At 42.0% G+C, this 20,766-nt stretch overlaps 1 protein-coding gene across 6 annotated transcripts in view; it reads left to right on the top strand.

Annotated features, from left to right (window-relative positions):
- The window catches only part of VPS13D (vacuolar protein sorting 13 homolog D), a 294,906-nt gene that overhangs the window by 174,244 nt on the left and 99,896 nt on the right, over positions 1-20,766 (top strand). For all 6 annotated transcript variants that reach the window (XR_004060385.1, XM_030942225.1, XM_030942226.1 and 3 more), the window contains 3 exons: positions 6,703-6,852; positions 8,119-8,215; positions 10,437-10,585. Coding sequence is in view for 5 of the 6 variants with exons in the window: in XM_030942225.1 (XP_030798085.1) it covers positions 6,703-6,852; positions 8,119-8,215; positions 10,437-10,585 (396 nt within the window). In the remaining variant the exon portion in view is untranslated. The remainder of the gene's footprint in view (positions 1-6,702; positions 6,853-8,118; positions 8,216-10,436; positions 10,586-20,766) is intronic.

Genomic DNA, 20,766 nt, shown 5'->3' with positions numbered 1-20,766 from the left:
CTAGTCTTTTGTCCATTCAGCCTAGAAGTTTTCTGCTTGTATAAATTAGGTAGGAATGCAGCAGGCTTCCTATCAGTTTCACTTCTAGGAACACCATGATTAATTAGCCAGTGTCAGAGCTCTACATGAGTCAGACTATTCTGATTGCCGCTTTGCCTTTGCTGTGCATTATGGTAGCTATGCCCACCTTGTCTTTGACGATTGAGTGCTGCCACTTAGCAACCTGCCACCTCGGGATCCAGTTATTCCCATTGTATTTAACTTTTGTAGTTAATGATTGCTCTTCCCACCATTAGATCTGACATACAAAGAAAAGCAATTACAGGTCTCTTCAAAGATGCAGGTACTGCCCTTACAAATCTGTTTCGCAAGGCGTTGATCAAGGGTATATCTTCTGGACCCTCCCAGCTGGGATGAGTAGGTCTAAAGTGGCTAATCCCTTCCACCATCCCAGTCTCCCTAAGCCTTTGGATCCCTTCCTCTACATTAAACCAAAGGAGATCACGCATTTCCAGCTCACTCACAGTGGGCCATCTTTTAATCCATATTTCAGCTAACCAAGTAAATAATTAGAACCTTTTTTTACCTTTCCAAGCTGTAAGATTAAAAACAGAGTGCCTACTTAGTGGGCCCAGATCAATAAATTCAGCCTGATCCAACCCTATGTTCCTTCCACTGTTATCCCATACCCTTAATATCCATTCCCATACCTGTTCTCCAGATTTCTGTCTGTATAAATTAGAGAACTCAAACAGTTCTTTTCGAGCATAGCACACCTCATGAGTCACACTCTCAACCTCACCTCTAGGGACCCTCCAGGACTTTAGTTATAGGTCTAGAAGCAAACAGGGGTGTTGGGGGTGGCTCCTGAGGAGAATCAACATGATTTTGCCTGACAGCTGTCAGGTCATCACTGCCTCAGGCAGCATAGGATTTATCTCCTCAGACAAAGGTGGAAAGCTGATGACAGCGTGGGTCGAGGAGGGGATGTTGCCACTGCTGGGGATGAGGAAGCTCTTCCTTTTGGCAAAAAAGGCTCGTCAAAGTTGATAAACTCAGTTTCCCTGAGCTTCATCAAGGTCCTTCCACACATCCCCATTCCAAGTTACAGGGTCCCGTTCTTATCCAATCAGTGCCCTCACTTTTAACAGTAGACACCTGGTGAGGCTGTGCGTGCATCTTTCGTTGCAGGTCAGTCACTTGCATGATAAGAGCTTGTGTCTGTTTTTCCACAATTTCAGCTCTTTCTCTGCAGGATGTAAGACTCTTACTCGGGCAATCTTAGCAGATTTGAGGCTCAGCATCTGCTTCTGAAGCTGGGAGACAGAATCCCTGAGTTTATCATTTTCTTTTATCACTTTGTCCACTGAACGTAGGAGCAACCAACCAGCTTCATTATGTTACTTGGTTTTCTACATATGGTCAAAGGTATTATGTATAGAGTCACTAAACTCCTTGCCTTTCTTGAGCGGTGAATCAGGAGTGTCAAGTGCATTTGTTTTGCATAATTCTCCAAACAGTTCATGCCAAGGACTATCACTGTTCTCCATGCTACTAGAAGTGGAGTCCTTAGCATTTTGGGGTCTAATCATATTAAGCAACCAACTCCAGAAGCCCCAAAGCCAATGAAAGAACTCCATCCTTAATACTCTCTTCCTCTAGAACCACTCCTGGTACCAAAATCTGTATTAGTCAGTCTTCTCTTAGAGGGATAGAACTATAGGAGATATATATTATTCTTTAAGATCTATACAATGAATAAGCCTCTAACCAGTCTGATGAGGAGAAAAAGAGAAGACACAGATTATTAACATCAGGAATGAGAGAGATGCCAGACAAGCCAAATACTGACAAGTCTGGGGATGGCACTCCTGGGGAAGCTGCATATTCCTTCTGGCTCCTGGAGTGTCTGCTAGGACTGCTTTGTTTTCAGTGTGACTGTAGGGCCGTTGGTTTTCAAGGCTACTGTGGAGCTGGGTGGGGGTAAAAAGACTAGGACAAATTAAAATGCCACACAGCTCGCTGTTCTTACTGAGTTTCAGCTTATTTTCTCTCTCTCTTTTTTTTTTTCTTTTGAGATGGAGTCTCGCTCTGTCGCCCAGGTTGGAGTGCAGTGACCGGATCTCAGCTCACTGCAAGCTCCGCCTCCCGGGTTTACGCCATTCTCCTGCCTCAGCCTCCCGAGTAGCTGGGACAACAGGCGCCCGCCACCTCGCCCGGCTAGTTTTTTGTATTTTTTAGTAGAGACGGGGTTTCACCGTGTAGACCAGGATGGTCTCGATCTCCTGACCTCGTGAGCCGCCCATCTCGGCCTCCCAAAGTGCTGGGATTACAGGCTTGAGCCACCGTGCCCGGCCTCAGCTTATTTTCTTGAATAAATGCTCCTTAGATTATCGCAAGTTTTTTATTAACTTTCGGAGTTCTGAAAAAGTTGACTTTTACAATTTTTGGCAGAGTACTGTTACTGTGCTAATCAAAACAACTTCTATCTCTTTGTAACATCATACTTGGCATGCTTTTCCTTTATAACCTTCATCAAAGTTTAAATATGTTCAGGAAACTAGTTCCTGGTAGACATTTCCAAAAGAAGAACCCAAAGCCCCCGACTATGGTTATTTTTCCCAAATGGACAAACTACATTCTTACTGGGAATGTGCAATGTGTCTCCCATGACTGGGGCTCCTTCTCTCCCTTAACGTGTCATACAGTTCCATCCAGACTGTCGAGGCCAGAACCTCTTCTCAGAAGAAATTTTTCTTTTATTATATGTCACGAATAACAAATAATTCAGGCTAATTGTATCCTATTTATTTGTGCACAGATAGAAGGTTAATATCTTGCAGCTGTTTTTCTTTGTCCTCCTTTTTTTGACCTTAAAGAGATGATTCAAGGAACCATTTGCTGTTCATTAGTTTTTCTAAGTTTATTCTTTAGCTTAAAAAGTTGTTTATTTGGTTATTTATTTATTTATTTAGAGGCGGAGTCTTACTCTGTCACCCAGGCTGGAGTGGAGTGGTGCGATCTTGGCTTACTGCAACCTGTGCCTCCTGGGTTCAAGTGATCCTCCAGCTTCAGCCTCCTGAATAGATGGGATTACAGGTGCCCACCACCACACCCAGCATTTTTTGTAGTTTTTAGTAGAGACGGGGTTTTGCCATGTTGACCAGGCTGGTCTCAAACTCCTGACCTCAGGTGATCTGCCCACCTTGGCCTCCCAGAGTGATGGGATTACAGGTGTGAACCACCACACCTGGCCAAAAAGTTGTTTTTTTCCTATAATACCTCTTTATGTGATGTGTGCTGCAAATCAGAAAATAAGCAGGTTTGTATTTTACTGTGGCTACAGTGCAGCAAGAAGGAATTTTTTTTTTTTTTTGGGGGGGCGGAGTCTCGCTCTGTCGCCCGGACTGGAGTGCAGTGGCTGGATCTCAGCTCACTGCAAGCTCCGCCTCCCGGGTTTACGCCATTCTCCTGCCTCAGCCTCCCGAGTAGCTGGGACTACAGGCGCCCGCCACCTCGCCCGGCTAGTTTTTTGTATTTTTTTTTTTAGTAGAGACGGGGTTTCACCGTGTTAGCCAGGATGGTCTCGATCTCCTGACCTCGTGATCCGCCCGTCTCGGCCTCCCAAAGTGCTGGGATTACAGGCTTGAGCCACCGTGCCCGGCCAGGAATTTAAAAAAAAAAAAAATAGAGATCCTCTCCTTAGGGAGCATCCGATCTAATTGGGAGAGTAAAACTAGCTAGAATTAGTAATTCTCAGTTATGACACCTTGTGTCAGATGTGTTTAGTGAAAGAACAAAGGAGAAGACAGTATGGTTGAGCCCTTTATTGCCATTTCACATATTGGATGAGATAGGCAATAGTTCATTCATTTAGTCCATTCTTACTGAGCATCAAGTGTGTGCCCGACACTGTACTAGGTTCTGGAGATATGGCTATGACTTCAAAAATGCAGGCTTTGCTCTTCTTGGGCCAACAGCCTAGAGAGAAAGTCAGCCAATAAATATGCAGGCAAGCAAGCAAATGAATAATGACATGCTGTGGTAATGGCTGTAAAGAACGGCTACTTTAGATAAAGTCCTACTTGAGAAAAAGTGGCTCGGGAAGATCTTCCTGAGGAAATAAGAGCTGAACTGAAACTTGGAGGAATAGAATGAGCAAACCATAGAGACGGTCACTAGGAAAACCATTTCAGGCAATTCAGAGACCCTGAGGCAGGAAGGACTTGCCCACATTTTAGAAACACTAAGGAGACTCAGGTGAGGATGGTAGGGAACCTGAAAGGGTGGTGTGTGATGAAGTTGGAGAATTTGGTGCCAGTTCATGTAGACCCTAGAGGCTGTGGTGAGAAGTCTGGTTTTATCCTAAGAGAAAGGCACACCACTGAAGAGTGTAAAGGAAGGAGGTGTATGACTCGGTTTATATTTTATTGAAAGACCACTTTGGCTGCTGTATAGAGAATACATTGTAGGAGGCAGGAATGGAAGTAGGAAAAAATACTCCAAGTCTCTTGCCCTTATCCCTGCCCTGAGGACCAACAGAAGGAAAGTCATTTCCGGTTGTACACAAATGTCTATGTGGAAGTCCCTGCAATACAATGGAGAGGTCAGAGGGTTCCGTGGTGCCAGAAATCTCTGCGTTTGTATTCCACTTCTTCCACTTACAAGCTGTGCGAATGAGGGCAAGTACCATAACTTCTCTAAGCTTTTGTCTACTTGTTTGTAAAATGGGGAGGAATAATACATAGCCTTTAGGGGTTTAGGAAGTGATAAGAGGGGTGTGTGGAAAGCACCCGCAGATGATCTCTTAGGGGCACCCAAAAAGATGATCTCTTTTTCCTCTTCCTGGTGGTGACCTTCGATGTGAGACAGAACATGAAGATGGCTGCTTCCTGCAAGGAGCCTCCAGACATCCATGCACATCTGAGTGTGGCGAGTGTCCTCTGTGATGGCACTGATCAGGGCTGCGTAAAGAGTCAACCCTAATGCCACTGTCATTCCTAAGAAGGGAGTTGACTTTAGTAGAGGGAGCTGTTCCCATTTGGTAGCCATTTGAGCTCCTGGTTCTCTAATTTCAATTGTCTTCAAGGAATTTGGAGCTCAAGAGGAGCATCCATAGTATAGTGTTTAGGAGTGCTGACCTTGGGGTCAGACAGACGTGGATTCAAGTTCTAGTTCTGCCACTGACCAGTAGTGTGACCCTAAGCAAGGGCCTCTCTTCTCAGCTTCTTCATCTATAAAGTAAGGACAGAGCTCATGAAGTTGTTGTAAGGACTGCAGCAAAACCCTTAGTTTAACTACCACCAGCATTACAGGTATGGTGTGACTTGAGATCATGCATATGAAGTGTCTAGCATGGAGCTTTGCACATAGTATCACCTGTTTTATTTTTTTAATTAATTGTTTTTTCATTAAGCAAGTCATGGACTTAAAAAATTACTTTTTTCAAATAGTTGATTTTTTTTTTTTTTTTTTTTTTTTTTGAGACGGAGTCTCGCTCTGTCGCCCAGGCTGGAGTGCAGTGACGCGATCTCGGCTCATTGCAAGCTCTGCTTTCCGGGTTCACACCAGTCTCCTGCCTCAGCCTCCCGATTAGCTGGGACTACAGGTGCCCGCCACCACGCCCAGCTAATTTTTTTGTATCTTTAGTAGAGATGGGGTTTCACCGTGTTAGCCAGGATGGTCTTAATCTCCTGACCTTGTGATCCGCCTGCCTCGGCCTCCCAAAGTGCTTTTTTTTTTTTTTTTTACTCGACACAGAGTCTCGCTCTGTCACCCAGGCTGGAGTGCAGTGGTGCGATCTTGGCTCACTGCAACCTCTTTCTCCCAGGTTCAAGTGATTCTTCTGCCTCAGCCTCCTGAGAAGCTGGAGTTACAGGTGCCTGCCACCACGCCTGGCTGATTTTTGTATTTTCAGTAGAGACAGGTTTTCACCATGTTGGTCAGGCTGGTCTCGAACTCCTGACCTTGTGATCTGCCTGCCTCAACCTCTAAAAGTGCTGGGATTACAGATGTGAGCCACTGCGCCTGGCCAATAGCTGATTTTTTAACCGGTGAATAAAAATTGTATATATTCGGCCAGGCATGGTGGCTCATGCCTGTAATCCCAGCACTTTGGGAGGCTGAGGCAGGCGATCACTTGAGGTCAGGAGTTCGAGACCAACCTGACCAACATGGAGAAACCCCATGTCTACTAAAAATATAAAATTAGCCAGGCATGGTGGTGCATGCCTATAATCCCAGCTACTCAGGAGGCTGAGGCAGGAGAATCGCTTGAATCCGGGAGGCAGAGGTTGCAGTGAGCCAAGATTCCGCCGCTGCACTTTAGCCTGGGCAACAAGAGCGAAACTCTGTCTCAAAAAAAAAAAAATGTATATATTCATCATGTACAACATGATGTTTGGAAATATTTTTAGGTGTGGAATGGCTAAATTGAGCTAATGTATGTATTGCCTCACCTACTTATTTTTTTGTGGTGAGAACACTTAAAATCTATTCTCTTAGCAAAGCACTCCCCTAATGAAGTCTGTTGTTATGACCGCTAACTTTTTATGACTGCCCTTTTGTGAGCTGCTATTGAGATTGAGTGAAATGATAAGGGTACTCTCTGAGCAACCTGTGCATTATGACGCCCCACTCAAGTGTAAAAATGAAAACTGAGCTACTGTTTGTTTTTGCTTTGCTACCTTTCCATGGCCATAGGTGGACAATCAGCTCATTGGTACCACGCAGCCCTTCATGCTCTATGTGACTCCCCTGAGCAATGAGAATGAGGTCATTGAGACTGGCCCAGCCGTGCAAGTCAACGCAGTGAAGTTCCCCAGTAAAAGTGCACTGACCAACATCTACAAGGTGGGCTGATGGAGGAGGCTGGTGGGTTGATGCCATGCTGGAAGGTTGATTTGTTCTCTCACAGCCAAGTCTCAGAGCAGCAGTGCCGGATGCTGATGGGAATAGCTCTGCAGGGTTAAGCCACGTGTGACATAATAGATTGTTTGGAGGAATTGACAGGAACGCCTCCTTCTAGCCCTTTGTATTCTCATTTGTGTTTTCAGTGACCTTGCAGGTGATAGTTTGATAGTACTGAGTCCATATAGGCCAGAGTCCATATTCATCAGAGTGAAGTCACTGTAGGAAAGTATAGCATCTTCTATATAGGTCAAGACCAGGCATGATCCAGATCTGTTATTAGAAACAGAATAACCCCAGCTGGGCTCACTGGCTCTCGCCTGTAATCTCAGCACTTTGGGAGGCTAAGGCGGGTGGGTCTCTTGAGCCCAGGAGTTTGAGACCAGCTTGGGAAACATGGTGAAACCCCATTTCTATAAAAAATACAAAAATTAGCTGGACCTGGTGGCAAGCACCTGTAGTCCCAGCTGCTTAGTAGGCAGAGGTCCTGAGCCTGGGAGTTTGAGGCCACAGTGAGCCACAATCATGCCACTGCACTCCAGCCTAAGTGACAGCGTGAGATGTGTGTCTGCGTGTGTGTGGCCACACGCGCGCACACACACAAAGAATAACCCTGAAATATTGGGAAAGGGCTATGATGGGTCTGACTTTGAGACAGACGTGCTGCTACCTAAGTTACCACACTGTTTACCAAAAGCAGCTGATAGTTACAAATGATAAACTTTCTTTCTTGGAGGGGTCTCCACGCACAAGCTAGCTGTTCCAGCAGCAAACTCTGGAAAAGTGGGAGCCAACCAGGCGTTGCTTCCCATATTTCTGGTCCTTTATCACCAGTGCTGATGGGACCAAGCCTGCCTGTAGCCCTTGGATCCACAAGCCCAGCCATGACGCTCCTTAAATTAGCTGCCATCCATCTGAGCACACACCATAAAGTTCATCCACCACAGTGCATCTGAGGCTGGAATCCTGACTAATGAGGCCCAGATTTCCTGGGAACCAAACAATAGAATGGCAACCCATCTATTAAACATCTTTTGGAGTTTTTAATCATAACAATATAGAGAGAGATAAGCCAGAAATAATTTGGCATTATAGTTGTAAAGTCACGTGATTAATGAAAGCATACCATGTCATTGAGGCCTTCTTAATAGCACAGATGAATGTTCCTTCTGGTGTTCACACTTTAAATCAGAATTTCTTTATCTCTAGCATCTGATGGTCACAGCTCAGAGATTCACAGTGCAAATTGAGGAGAAACTGCTCCTCAAGCTGCTAAGTTTCTTTGGCTACGATCAAGCAGAATCAGGTAATGTTGAATGTTCTATGTCTGTGTCTGGGAATTGGTCCAAAGATGGTATTTTTTGAGTCTGTTTGTAAAAATAGGTAGTCCCTTGGTGTCTCATAGGCTCCCTTTCCACATCTCAGCCTGAGCTAGGAAGCTATGGCTTGTGTTTCAGTTGTGCTTTTTCAAAGTATTACTTATTGTCTGAGTTATCTCTGTGAACTAAAGGAGCCATTCAGAGGGTCTTCTGGAATCCCGGAGTATCCGGTGGTACACCTTTGGGAAGCAGTATACGATTCCTCTTTGCTTTGCATTTTTTTTTTTATTCATCTGCTCTAGGATGACAGAAATGATGTTAGTCATTTAGCAAACCACTTTGTTTCCTAACCTTTGTTTATTAAAGAGACTCCAGGCCAAGAATCAGAAATCCTTTTGGCAGTTCCTTTGGTTTAGTTGAGAAAATAAAATTGGCTAGCCTCAATTCGTTAACTTTTGACATCCAAACCCTTGTGCTTTTCTGTAATTACAAAGGTTTCTACTTATTTACTCTCTTCTTTGTAGAAGTGAGTAAGATAAGCTATTGAAAAACCCAGGTTTCCAGCAGTGCCACAGAAATAATTGAGCTGTTGCTTCTTTTAGATTCTTCATCATGGCCTTTCCTCCTGCTTTTAGATGGGCTTTTCAGGGCTGTGTATACAGCTTAGAAAAAAGTCAATAATACTCAGTCTTTTGAAGCCTAAACTAAATATTGAGCCTGAAGAAATGATAAGAAAGAGGCTTTTATGTTTATCTGCCCATGTTGGCTAGAGAAAAAAAATCACTGGGAATGTGTGTACACATGTACATACATACACACAATGCAAGAAAAATATTTTTGTTCTTTTTATCCCAGATGTAGAATTTAAGCTTTAAGAGTATTTGGGATCAAGAGCAAGATCCTGTCTGTTTAATGCTGTGTTTTCCACTTTGGGTTGGAACGCCAGTGTTTATTTGTATTCAGACAGCCACTTGGGAGCCTGCCTGCCAGGTATCCATTCTGTTTTGGTACCTTCCTGGGAAGTTTTACTTTAAATTTGATTCGACATGCTTTTCTTGTAAATTTTCTTGTAAGTTGCTGTAATAAATTTCTCCTCAAGCATGGATTTAGATTTTTGTAAAATCCTTGCCTGCCTTTCGCTTGAGTGGGAGCTGACTAAGAGGTTGCTTCCCGTATTTTTGGTATATTGTCACCAGTGCTGATGGGATGGGACGGAGGCAGCATGCAGCCCTCAGATCCACAAGCCCAGTCCTGCTGCTCCTTAAAGTACCTGCCATCCTGTCTGTAGCTGTTTCTGCTTCCTCAGCATAAATGGGCAGGTTTCTGTTGCAGTATCATTTTTCTGTAAGTAGCACTGATAATAGCTTACAATATAAATGTGTTTGATAAGTAGGTATGTGCAAGCTCCCTGGTTTTATTTCCAAGGCACATGAAGCCAAGGCAAAATATGCTGCCCAGTTGGGTGTGCATACAGCATCAAGTGCAAAGATCACATTGCCATGTTGTAGCCCATGCTACTCCTTTTATTTCATGGGATGGCAAGTAAAAAAAATCTGCCTTGACACAAGTATACATATGTAACAAACCTACACGTTGTACACATGTACCCTAGAACTAAAAGTATAATAACAACAAAATATATATATATATATATATATATAAATCTGCCTTGATTGTCCTATTTAAATGAATATCCACCATTTGGGAGACAGGTTGCTGCTTGTAGTGATGTTACATCTTTACAGCCCGCAACCTGATTCTTTTTCAGGCATTATGTTTCACTCAGATTCATGAATTGGTGATGCTCATTTTGATTCAGTTACACTGCACTCCAAGACTTATTTGGATATGATCCTAGGAAAATAAATTTAGATAATCTGGGTCATTGATAATAACACTGCTAACAAATACACCTGTGGCCTTTGACTTTTCCATCTGGATGATTTTTTCCAAAGATGACATCTGTTGGATGGTATAGAGTCACAAGTTAACATGCCAGTCTTCTTTTTTGATAAACAACACAAAACAGATCTACTCTCACAAAGAATGGCATCAGAATACTATACATGTCACTGTACCCTCGCAAACTAATTTGAGAGTGATAGATGGTTTCCTTTTTTTGATTATTTTTTTCAATGTGAATACAAGGGTTTGGATCATGAGACTAAGAAATTCTTTTTTGTTTTTTAAATTCTGCTTTTGTACCAGAGGTGGAAAAATATGATGAAAACCTCCATGAAAAGACAGCTGAGCAAGGTGGAACACCAATTCGATACTACTTTGAAAATCTCAAAATCAGCATTCCTCAGATCAAGCTAAGTGTGTTCACCTCCAACAAGCTCCCATTGGATCTTAAGGTGAGCTGCCATTTGGGTAAATTTTTGTAGATGATTTTTCCTTGGAAAAGAATGAGTGTGTTTGCTGTCTGTTGTTTGTTGTTGTTGTGCGTGTGTGTGTGTTTGTCCCCCATCATCATTGATAGCAGACATTTTATTTTTACAGATTTCCTTTTTCAGAAGGTTTATTGACTCACGTGTATTTGTCTTTAAAAAAAAAAAAATTAAATATGACATTGCCAGAGATCAAGGAGAAGCTTAAGAGATTCACAGATAATTCTGTAAAACCCATTTGCTCTCTGTTTAGCTCCTGGCTTACCTCAGTGAGATACCTTTTTCCTAAAGTTGCGTCCAAGATCAAGAGAAAAAGCAAAATCAAGACAGCATCTTCCTTTTGTGCCCGAGGCCTGCTCACCTTCCTACTTCTCTCTTCCTAAGTATCCATCCCTTTTTGAATGAGTGTCTACCGCCTTTAAAGTAGACTCAGCTCACTTACCCACTGGGATGTGGCTGCCTCTACCACCACATCAGGATGAAACCCTTAGACCATCTTGATGACTACTTACTAGACACAGCCTGAACACCATCTTCATTTTCGGCAATAAAGTATATCTTCATTAAGGAAGAAAGCTGGGATTCAAATCCAAGCCTGTCTGATTCTAAAGTCTATTTTTTTTTTTTCACTATACTGTGCTTCCCCATAGAACATAAGGAACCAGAGAATTTTAGACCTGTGAGTCCTCAATGATGTACTTGCTTGGTAGACTGGGAAATTGAAGGTCAAAGTGTTTTGTTAGTCAAGCCTGTGTGGCTAGGCAGTGATAAGAGCAGAAGTGGATCCAGGGGCGTTAGAAAGTCTTTCCTTAGTTTGAGTCAAAGTTGGCCCACCTGCAGCTTGGACCCATTGGTTCTGGTTTTTCACCCGGTTGCACTTAAAGATGATACTCAAGACCTCCACCTTCCTACTAACCGCCAGTCCAGGACTCTTCCCACTGCCCCATGCTGCCTCCTCTAAGATGCTACAAGATAGTCGTCTTGCTGCGCAGGAACAGCTAGAGATATGAGCAGATAAGGAGGAAGTCTAGGGTCCTAACTTAGATGCCTGCAGGGGCTGTGCTGGCAATGGCAGCGAGTGGAGCCGCACACTGGAGCAGTGTCATATCTGCCCGACCAGGAGAGCCCGCTCCATCTGAAGGGGCTGCCACAACCCACTCCAGCCGCATGCTGTCATGGAGGAATGTGACCCTGTGTTGCCAGATCTTCAGATTTTTAAAGAGAAGCCGGAAATCTGGATTTTTATGTGGAATCTCCTGGTTTTTAAACATTGGCAACCAATTCAAGTTTTTTGGTTTTTTTTAAACCTAGTGAGCCTAACAAAACACATGTGTGGGCCTCATGTGGCTGTGTCTGCCAACTCACAGCTTCTAAAATCGACACACAGGTAATGAGACAGTAGTCTGGTCAACATCAGATCACATTTGGGTAAGGGTAGGTAGGGCAACGGTGACTGCACTGGGGTGGCGAGCTGGGGCCGAGCCCCTGGGAGTGCTGGTGGGGACCTGGAGCAGGAATGGCTCTTGCAGCCATCTCCGGAAGAGTGCAGCGTGCCCTTCACTCACTGCCCTGTCTGCTTCGTTCACTTTAATTTCATGTTTCCCAGGAGATTAAAGATAGTTAGCATGGGAGTGAGGGGAAAACCATGGGAAAACCACTATCTTGCTAATATCCACAAGTATCCACTTGACTCGTGTGACCTTTGGAATGGGTTTGTTTGATAAAGTATATATTCACCCAGAGCACTTGGCACTTGCCCAGCAAACCAATGTGAAGCATTTCCTGAGGGTTGAGGACTTCTTGTTTTTAAAATCATCTTACTAAGAAACACAGACACCTAACTATTCCCTTCAAGTTGCTCCCAGCAGAAAACTCCCCAGACTGAGAAAAGCAGTCTGATTTTCTGCAGTCGAAGTAGCTCCAGCCACCCAGTTATATGGGAGTGATGGTTGTGTGTGCGCTCGGCATACAGTCAACAAAATCATTTCAGTTGAATGTTTCATCTGGCACTGAATTGAAGGAACATTTTCAGGGCATTTTTCAAATCATTGTTAAACAATTACACGGAGCAGCCATTTGATGAGGTGTGTGGGGGGCACGCCGAGTGTAGTAAGTTCATGTTTCCAGCAGGGTGCGGGGAATTGGGACTAACGAGTTAATTCTCAGCTTGTGGGAGTCACATTTTACTGTGTCTTGAGTCTCCTAGTGGAGTCTGGGACTCATAAAATAATGCCATTTATTCAAAGAGTTTTCTAACAGGGTAATATGCCTTTATTAGTAGCTCTTAGAAAGGGTACTATGCTCTTTTAGATGAATATATAATGGCTAAAAGTATGTGCTTAGAAAATGGAGTTCTGTCCCTGAACAGGAGTCACGAGAGCCTGACTAAAAGGTAAACCACGTCTTTGGTATTGAAGGAATAATTATCTTGATTCTCCTGACTCCAGGCCAGAAGTGAGACTGTCAGAAATCTCAGAGGGAAGTCTTCAGGTTTACACTGAGGGTACCTTGTTGCCAGATAGAGTGTCTGTTCAAAAGGACTGAAAGCAGTTTCACATCTGCTATCTCAATTGGGTTCCTTACTCTGTGATGGAAGAATGGGGAGATAATAGTCCCATTTCACAAATGCAGAGACCAAAGCACAGCATTCCTCCCTGACTCCCCATTCTCTCCGTTCTCCCAAGTTTGCGTGTTAGAAAGTGGCAGAGTGATATTGAAAATGCCAGGTAGTTTATACGTGTTTCTGGCTTTTTTTAAAGATCAAAAGAGGCCAGGAGCCTTTAAAAGATTTCACGAGGTGGCCTACAGCAGTCCTTTTCCATTCAGAGCATTGGGGTATTACAAAAGAAGGGCTTTAATTGAGCAATCTAGTTTGGAAGAAAACCCACATTTTAATGGTCAGAGTGAGAGGGTGGGGGTTGGGGGAGTTTCGAACAAAGACACTATTTAAAAAGCCTAAAACTGTCTTCTCAAAGGCTTGAAATAATTTGTTGGGAAACTTCAGACCCTTTACTTTTTTCCTCCCCTCCCTAAATAAAAACCAGATTTGTTAAAAGGAAAAAAGATCCAGTATTGTTAATTGTATTTCAGAAAGTGCCAGAGAGGGAAATATCCCTGTAGTTTTAAACATTGTCCCAAGAGGGAAATAGGCAAATACTCTGCTTCACATAAACAGTCTCTATGTACCATAAATAAACCTTTAAAGAATGAATTCCAGACAGTTTTGTTTAGTGCAGGATAAACTAAGAAAGGAAAGGACATGGCCGAGGGAATAGCTTGGGATCTGAGACCTTATGGTATGTAGACAGGTATTTCTTCTTTCAACTCGATGAAGTTTCTGGAAGACTTCAGCAGTTTTCGTGTGGGGAGATAGAAATAGATAGTTTCCTATTTTTATTAGGAGCTTATGAACACAGGATTGCCTTCTCCAAATTCCATTTTATAACAGGAAACTGTCTGCTGCTTGAGTAAATAAGCATCAACTTTGTATACTACTGTATTTGATTAGTCGTTTAGTTACTACAAGAATAAGCCCTGTTTGGCTCGTTCCCTCATCTCATCGACTTTGACTGACCAGATCAACCTGAAGGTGGCAGAATAATTCATACCATTGGGCTGTATCTCAGCTTTTTCAAAAGCAGTAAATGACTCGGTAAGGATAACTTTTACTTAAGGGCCAGAATATTTCCTTGATTCAGACCAAGCACCTTAGTCATTCAGAAAGGTAATAGTGTCTGTGATGAAGGTTTTGACATTTCAGTAGAGGTTTCAAAGTCTTTGCTACTTTGTGTGGTTCTTTAATATTTGGTTGCAAGGACGAAGTTGGGGTATAAAAGCTTTTTACCTTGAGCCTTTGTTTTGATCTCATTTTCTCTTCTCTGAGAATAAGGTAATGCTCAAAGTAGTATTGACAAAACAGTACTGAACTGATTGTCAGTACCCTGTTTCCCAGCATGTTTATTTTATGGCTGTAAGCAAAGTAGTTGAGCTTACTGAACCTCAGTTTCTCTGCCAGTGAAATAAGGAAAATAAGGCCTGCTACGTACTTTATCATCACTCACCATGAGGTGGGGTGAGGCATGGGTGAATGAATAGCAGAACGTTTTTCAGGAGAAATGGTATCCTCCATTCTGGCTTTCATGCTTTCTACCTAATAGGTAGTTGCTATTGTGAAAATGTACATATTCAAGTCTAAGATGAAATAGCTAGCCATATGACTTTAGGCCATCCACTTAGCATTTCTTGTTTTGTTTATACCAAAGAGAGAGAGAGAGAGACAGTTAGGTTGAATTAACTTGATGTTGGACTTTTTTGGGGGGTGGGGGAGACAGGGTCTCACTCTGTCACTCAGGCTAAAGTGCAGTGGCACGATCACAGCTCACTGCAGCCTCAATCTCCTGGGCTCAGGTGATCCTCTCACCTCAGCATCCCAGGTAGCTGGGACTATAGGTGCATGCCACCACGCCTGGCTAATTTTTGTGTTTTTTGTGGAGACAGAGTTTTACCATGTTGCCCACGCTGGTTTCAAACTCCTGGGTTCAAGTTATCTGCCCACCTCAGCCTCCGAAAGTGCTGGGAAAACAGGCGTGAGCCACTGGGCCCAGCTCAACTTGAGGTTGCTATTAATCTCTAAGATACTCTGAAATGACTTAGCAGGAGGTTATCAGTGACTCCCCGAGGCACCAAATCCAGTGACCTTTCTCTCTAGCCTTATCTTTGCAGCATCCTCTGCCATTTTGACATTGCTGACTTCCCTGTTGTTGACATCTGTCCTTTCTGGTTCTCCTCTTGCTCTGTTGCTTCTCTGCCTATTTCTGTTTTCTTTTCTTCTATATCTTCTTTTCCTGATCTGTATGTTAAGGGTCCAGATATTTCTCTGTGAACTGCCTGGTTATGTCACTTGTCTATTTTTCTGTCAGGCCTTTTATCTCTTCTAATTTTAGAAGCTCTTTCTAAAAGTATGTCTTTGATGAAAGTTGTAAGTATTTTTTCTTCAGCTTTTTATCTTTTTACTTTGCTTTTGGGGTGTGTGTATGTGTGTTTGTGTTTAATTATACAAGAGGTGTTTATGTTGTCAGATGTGTTAGTCTTTTGCTGTTTTGAATCTAATTTTTTTTTTTGAAAACTCTGCATATTCAGAGAAACTTCTCTAGTAACGAACTGTGGAAATGATCCTTGAAAGTAGTCTTGAATCTGAATTTTGAGTCACAAAAAAGTTTTCCCTCCTCTCTGCTTTTAAAAAATTTCACCTTTTCTTCCATTATATGATTTAATTTCAATTAAACATATTCTTGTTCCAAAATAATTTAAGGCAGTCTGAGAAGACACATGCAAAAAGATTAAAATATAAGTAAGAAAACAGAATAGAAATGTCATTAAGTTGCACATGAAATTTTAATATATAATAAAGAGATTTTAATTCATTGGGGAGTATATAGACTTTTCAATAATGCTATTAGACTCAATCACAATAGAAAAAATATAAAATTAGATTTATTCTTGACACTTTATGTAAGGATAAATTCCAAGTGAATCAGAGATTTACTGGTAATATTAGCATGAAAAAGTGTTTTTATATTCAGTAAGGAAGAGTATTTGGCACGCCTTGTAAACACCTTGAAATATCAATCATTTTAAATAAAGATATAATCAGAAAATAGACCCATATCCAGAGATTGTTAACCAGCTTATAATAAGCAGACCCATGCCAGCTGAGAACTTCAAGAAAAGACAGATAGTGGGGATGGGGATGGTGACTGTCCATGTGAAGCCATTGGAAAGCTACCAAAACAGCCAGGACTTGAGAGTTCAAGATTTATGAGAGGAGAGAAACTCAGTAAGGTGAGCCCAACATTTATTTTGCTTTTATTCCTGAGACTTTTTCTGATTTGTAAGCAGTGTGGGGAGAAAGGTGAAGAAGCCAAGCAGAAAGCAGCTGCCAACAGGCAGAGAATGCAAGTAAAGCTTTTGGCAGTCTCGTGGGGCTAGCAAAGCAAAACTTAGACTTCATTGCTGCTGAGAGAGCTGGTAATTGAAGGGCTAATATCTTACAGAGAAGGGACAAGCAGACAACAAGCCCCAGTAATCTGAGGTACTTTCTTGATTGAGATATTTGCTGATTTCTAAGTGACACAGTATTTTCAGCAGTTTTGTGGTACTAGGGAGGTTAAAAGTGGAGGAATGGCATTGGTTTTCATTGAGACTGCTAAAGGACTACACCAGGCCTCATAAGGACTGAAATATACCACAACTTAGGTAAAGACTGAAACATAGCCTTGAGAAAACCCAAACCCTGGTTGATTTAGGCATTATGCTTCTTACTCTAACTGCTTGCCAGAAGCTAAAAACTCATCCAAAGTCTCTGTAAGTTTTCATACAAAATGTTGCATTTAGTTACAAATTACCAGGCCAAGATGAGATGAGACCAAGAGAAAAAACAAACACTAGAAACAGAACCATAGATAAACTGGATGTTGGTATTTTTAGACAGAAAATTTAAAATAATTTTGAATGTATCTAAGAAGTTTACCGGAAAACTAATTTTTTTAAAAAAAGTTATCAAATAATAAGGGAAAATTATAGATAAGCACTTTTTCATGAATATAGAGGAAAGAAACCTGAACAAAATATTAGTAAATCAAAAACAGAAATATATAAGAAGGCTAATATAACCAAATTGGTTTTATTCGTGGAATGCACATTCAGTTTCACATTTGCAGATAAATTTGGTAATTTACCACATCAACAAGATAAAATAGAATATGATTACTTAAAAATGCATAAAAGTCATTTGACAAACTTTAACATCCATCTACAATAAAAATTCAGCAAGCTAAAAATAGAAGATAACTGCTTTAATCTGTTTAGGTCTATCTATTAAAAAGCTACAACAAACATCATACTAATTGGTGATAGAGTAAAAGTTTTTTCTTGAGATAAAGGAAAGTTACCCATTATCTCCACTTCTTTCACCGTTACACGGGAGTTCAGCCAGTGAAGTAAGTCAAGGATGATCTTTTTGAAAAAGAAGTAAAAGACGGGTGGATCACAAGGTCAGGAGATCGAGACCACCCTGGCTAATACGGTGAAACCCCGTCTCTACTAAAGAATACAAAAAACTAGCCGGGCGACGAGGCGGGCACCTGTAGTCCCAGCTACTTGGGAGGCGGAGGCAGGAGAATGGCGTAAACCTGGGAGGCGGAGCTTGCAGTGAGCTGAGATCCGGCCACCACACTCCAGCCTGGGCGACAGAGCCAGACTCCGTCTCAAAAAAAAAAAAAAAGAAAGAAAGAAAAAGAAATAAAAGGTATAGGAGCTGGAAAGGAAAATAAAAACTTTGTTATTTGTAGAAAGCATGATCGTTTACTAGAAAATCTAAAAGTATTTTCAGCTAAGTTATTAGAATAAGTAAATTTAGTAAGGTCACTAGAGACAGTATAGAAAACTGTTGTATTTCTACATGTCAGCAATGATTACAGAGAAAAGAAAAATTCGGAGGATATTAAGAAAACAGGTCTGGGTGTGGTGGCTCACACCTCTAATCCCAGCACTTTGAGAGGCCTAGGTGGGAGGATCTCTTGAGCCCAGGAGTTCAGAACCAGCCTGGGCAACATAGGGAGACCCTGTCTCTACAAAAATGGAAGTTTGAGAGGAAGGGAGGGAGTGAGGGAGGGAAGGAGGGAGGGATTGAGAAAAGGGGGAGGAGGAGAGAGAGAGATGAGAGGGAAGAGGAGGGAGGGAGGGAGGGAGAGAAAGAAAATATTAAATACTGTATCATTAACTATTATTGTGTAACAGATGACTCCAAAATGTAGTGGTTTAAAGCAACCACCATCTTATTTGTTTACAATTCTGTGGGTTAATAATTTGGGCTAAACCTAGCTGGATGTTTCTTCTGCTGGTGTCACCTGTGGTTATTCATATGGCTGCAGTCACCTGGCAGTTAACCGAGACGTAATGGTATGAGATGACCTCAGTCCCATGTCCAGCGGATTGGTGCTGGCTGTCAGCAGAACCCCTTTCCGCATGGTCTCCCATCTTAAAGGAAGCCACTCCCAGCTTCTTCACATGGTGGAAGCATCAAACAGGCAGCGCAGAAGCTCCAAGCTGTCTTGAGGCCTAGGCTCAAAGGTCACACATTATTATATCTCTCGCTTCCTATTGGCTGAAGCAAATCACAAGGCTAGTGAAGATTCGGGGGAGGGAACATAGACTTAACTGCTTGACAGAAGATGCAAAGAATATGTGGTCCTTTTAAATCTACCACAGGTATCTAAGAATAAATCCAATGAAAGACGTGTAAGACCTCTACACAGAAAACAATTAAACATTGCTGTGAAAAATTAAAGACCTACATAAATGAAGGGACATACCATGTCAATAAGATGGAAGATTCAGTAAAGTTGTCGTTGCTCCTCAAACTGATCTGTAGATTCAATATAGTCCTGATGAAAATTCCAGCAGTTTTTTTGGAGGCAAATTGACAAGCTGATTCTAAAATTTCTCTGCAGTTGAAAAGTGCAAAGAGCAGCTAAGGTAATCCTGGAGAAAAAATACGAAGTTGGTGAGAGCTTACGCTCTTCGATTTCAGAAATTATTACAAGACTACAGTAATTAAGACAGTGTGGCATTAGTAGAAAGCAGCAGAGCAAAGTGAAACAGAAGAAATGAATCCAGAAATGGATGTATAATACCATCACGTGACTTATGACAACATTTATACCGTACTGCAGTAGTGAAACGAATGATCTTTTCAATAAATATTACTTAGTTCAATATTTATGAGGAAAAAATGAATCTTGGCCATGCCCTCACACCATACATAAAAATAAATTCTAGGTGGAGTGTAGATTTAAGTGTGAAGAGTAAAACAATAACACTTCTATAAGTAAACATGGGAATATCTTTATGACGTTGGAGTAGACAGTAATTTCTTAACCAGGACACAGAAAGGTCTTACCATATAAGAAAAGATTGATAAGGTAGATTTCCTTAAAATTAAGACTGTCTGATCATTAAAAGACACCATTTAAAGAGTAATAAGACAAGTCACAGAATGGAATAAGATATTTGCGACACATCTGTTCAACAGAGGACTTGGTATACGGAATATGTAAGAACTCCTACAAAGCAGTAACTCACTTCAAAAATGAGCAAAAGACTTCAATAAACACTTCACAAAAAGATATCCAAATGGCATATGCATATTAAAAGTTGCTGAATCTCACTTCTCAACAGAAAAGAGACTACACTGAGGTATTATTACACACCCATCAGTTTATCTGTCAAAACTATACTGAGATACCATTACACACCGTTCAGATTTTCTGGGTTTTTTTGTCATTGTTTTAAGCAACGGGGTCAGCCACGGTAATCCCAGCACTTTGGGAGGCTGAGATGAGTGGATCACTTGAGCCCAGGAGTTGAGCAACAGAGCGAGACCCTGTCTCTAAAAAAAAAAAAAAAAAAAAAAAAAAAAAAAAATTAGCTGGATGTGGTAGTATGCACCCATAGGGGGAGGCTGAGGCAGGAGGATCACTTGAGCCCAGGAGGTCCAGGCTACGGTGAGTCAAGATCCCACCACTGTACTCCAGGCTGGGCAACAGAGACTCTGTTATTCTGTTTTTGAGAAGGAAAGAAAGAGTGAGGCAGGGTCTTATCTTGTCACCCAGGCTAAGTAAAGTGGCATGATCTCAGCTTAGTGTGGCCTTGACCTTAAAAGTCCAAGCAGTCCTCCTCCCCCAGCCTCCTGAATGGCTGAGACTGCAGGCAATGCCACCATGCCCAGTTAATTTTTAAGCTTTTTGCAGAGCCAAGGTCTTACTTCATCACCCAGGCTGGTCTTGAATGCCTGGCCTCAAGCGATCCTCCCACCTCAGCCTCCAAAAGTGCTGGGATTACAGGCATGAGCCACCACTCCTGGCCATATATCTTTTTTCTAAAGAAAGCTGTCTATACTAAGTGTTGATGAGGATGTCGAATAACAAGGGATCTTGTAGACTGCTGAATGGAGCATACACTGGTGTGACCACTTTGGAAAACTGTTTGGCAGAATATATTAAGATTGTACATGTACATTCTTTATGACCCAGTTCCACTGCCAGGTATATGTCCAAGAAAAATGCATAAATGTACCCCAGAAGACATAT

The sequence above is a fragment of the Rhinopithecus roxellana genome, chromosome 12 (assembly GCF_007565055.1).
Source record: "Rhinopithecus roxellana isolate Shanxi Qingling chromosome 12, ASM756505v1, whole genome shotgun sequence".
NCBI classification, from domain to species: domain Eukaryota; kingdom Metazoa; phylum Chordata; class Mammalia; order Primates; family Cercopithecidae; genus Rhinopithecus; species Rhinopithecus roxellana.
Note: the sequence above shows the minus strand (reverse complement) of the source record. Positions and strands in the feature narration are given on the sequence as shown.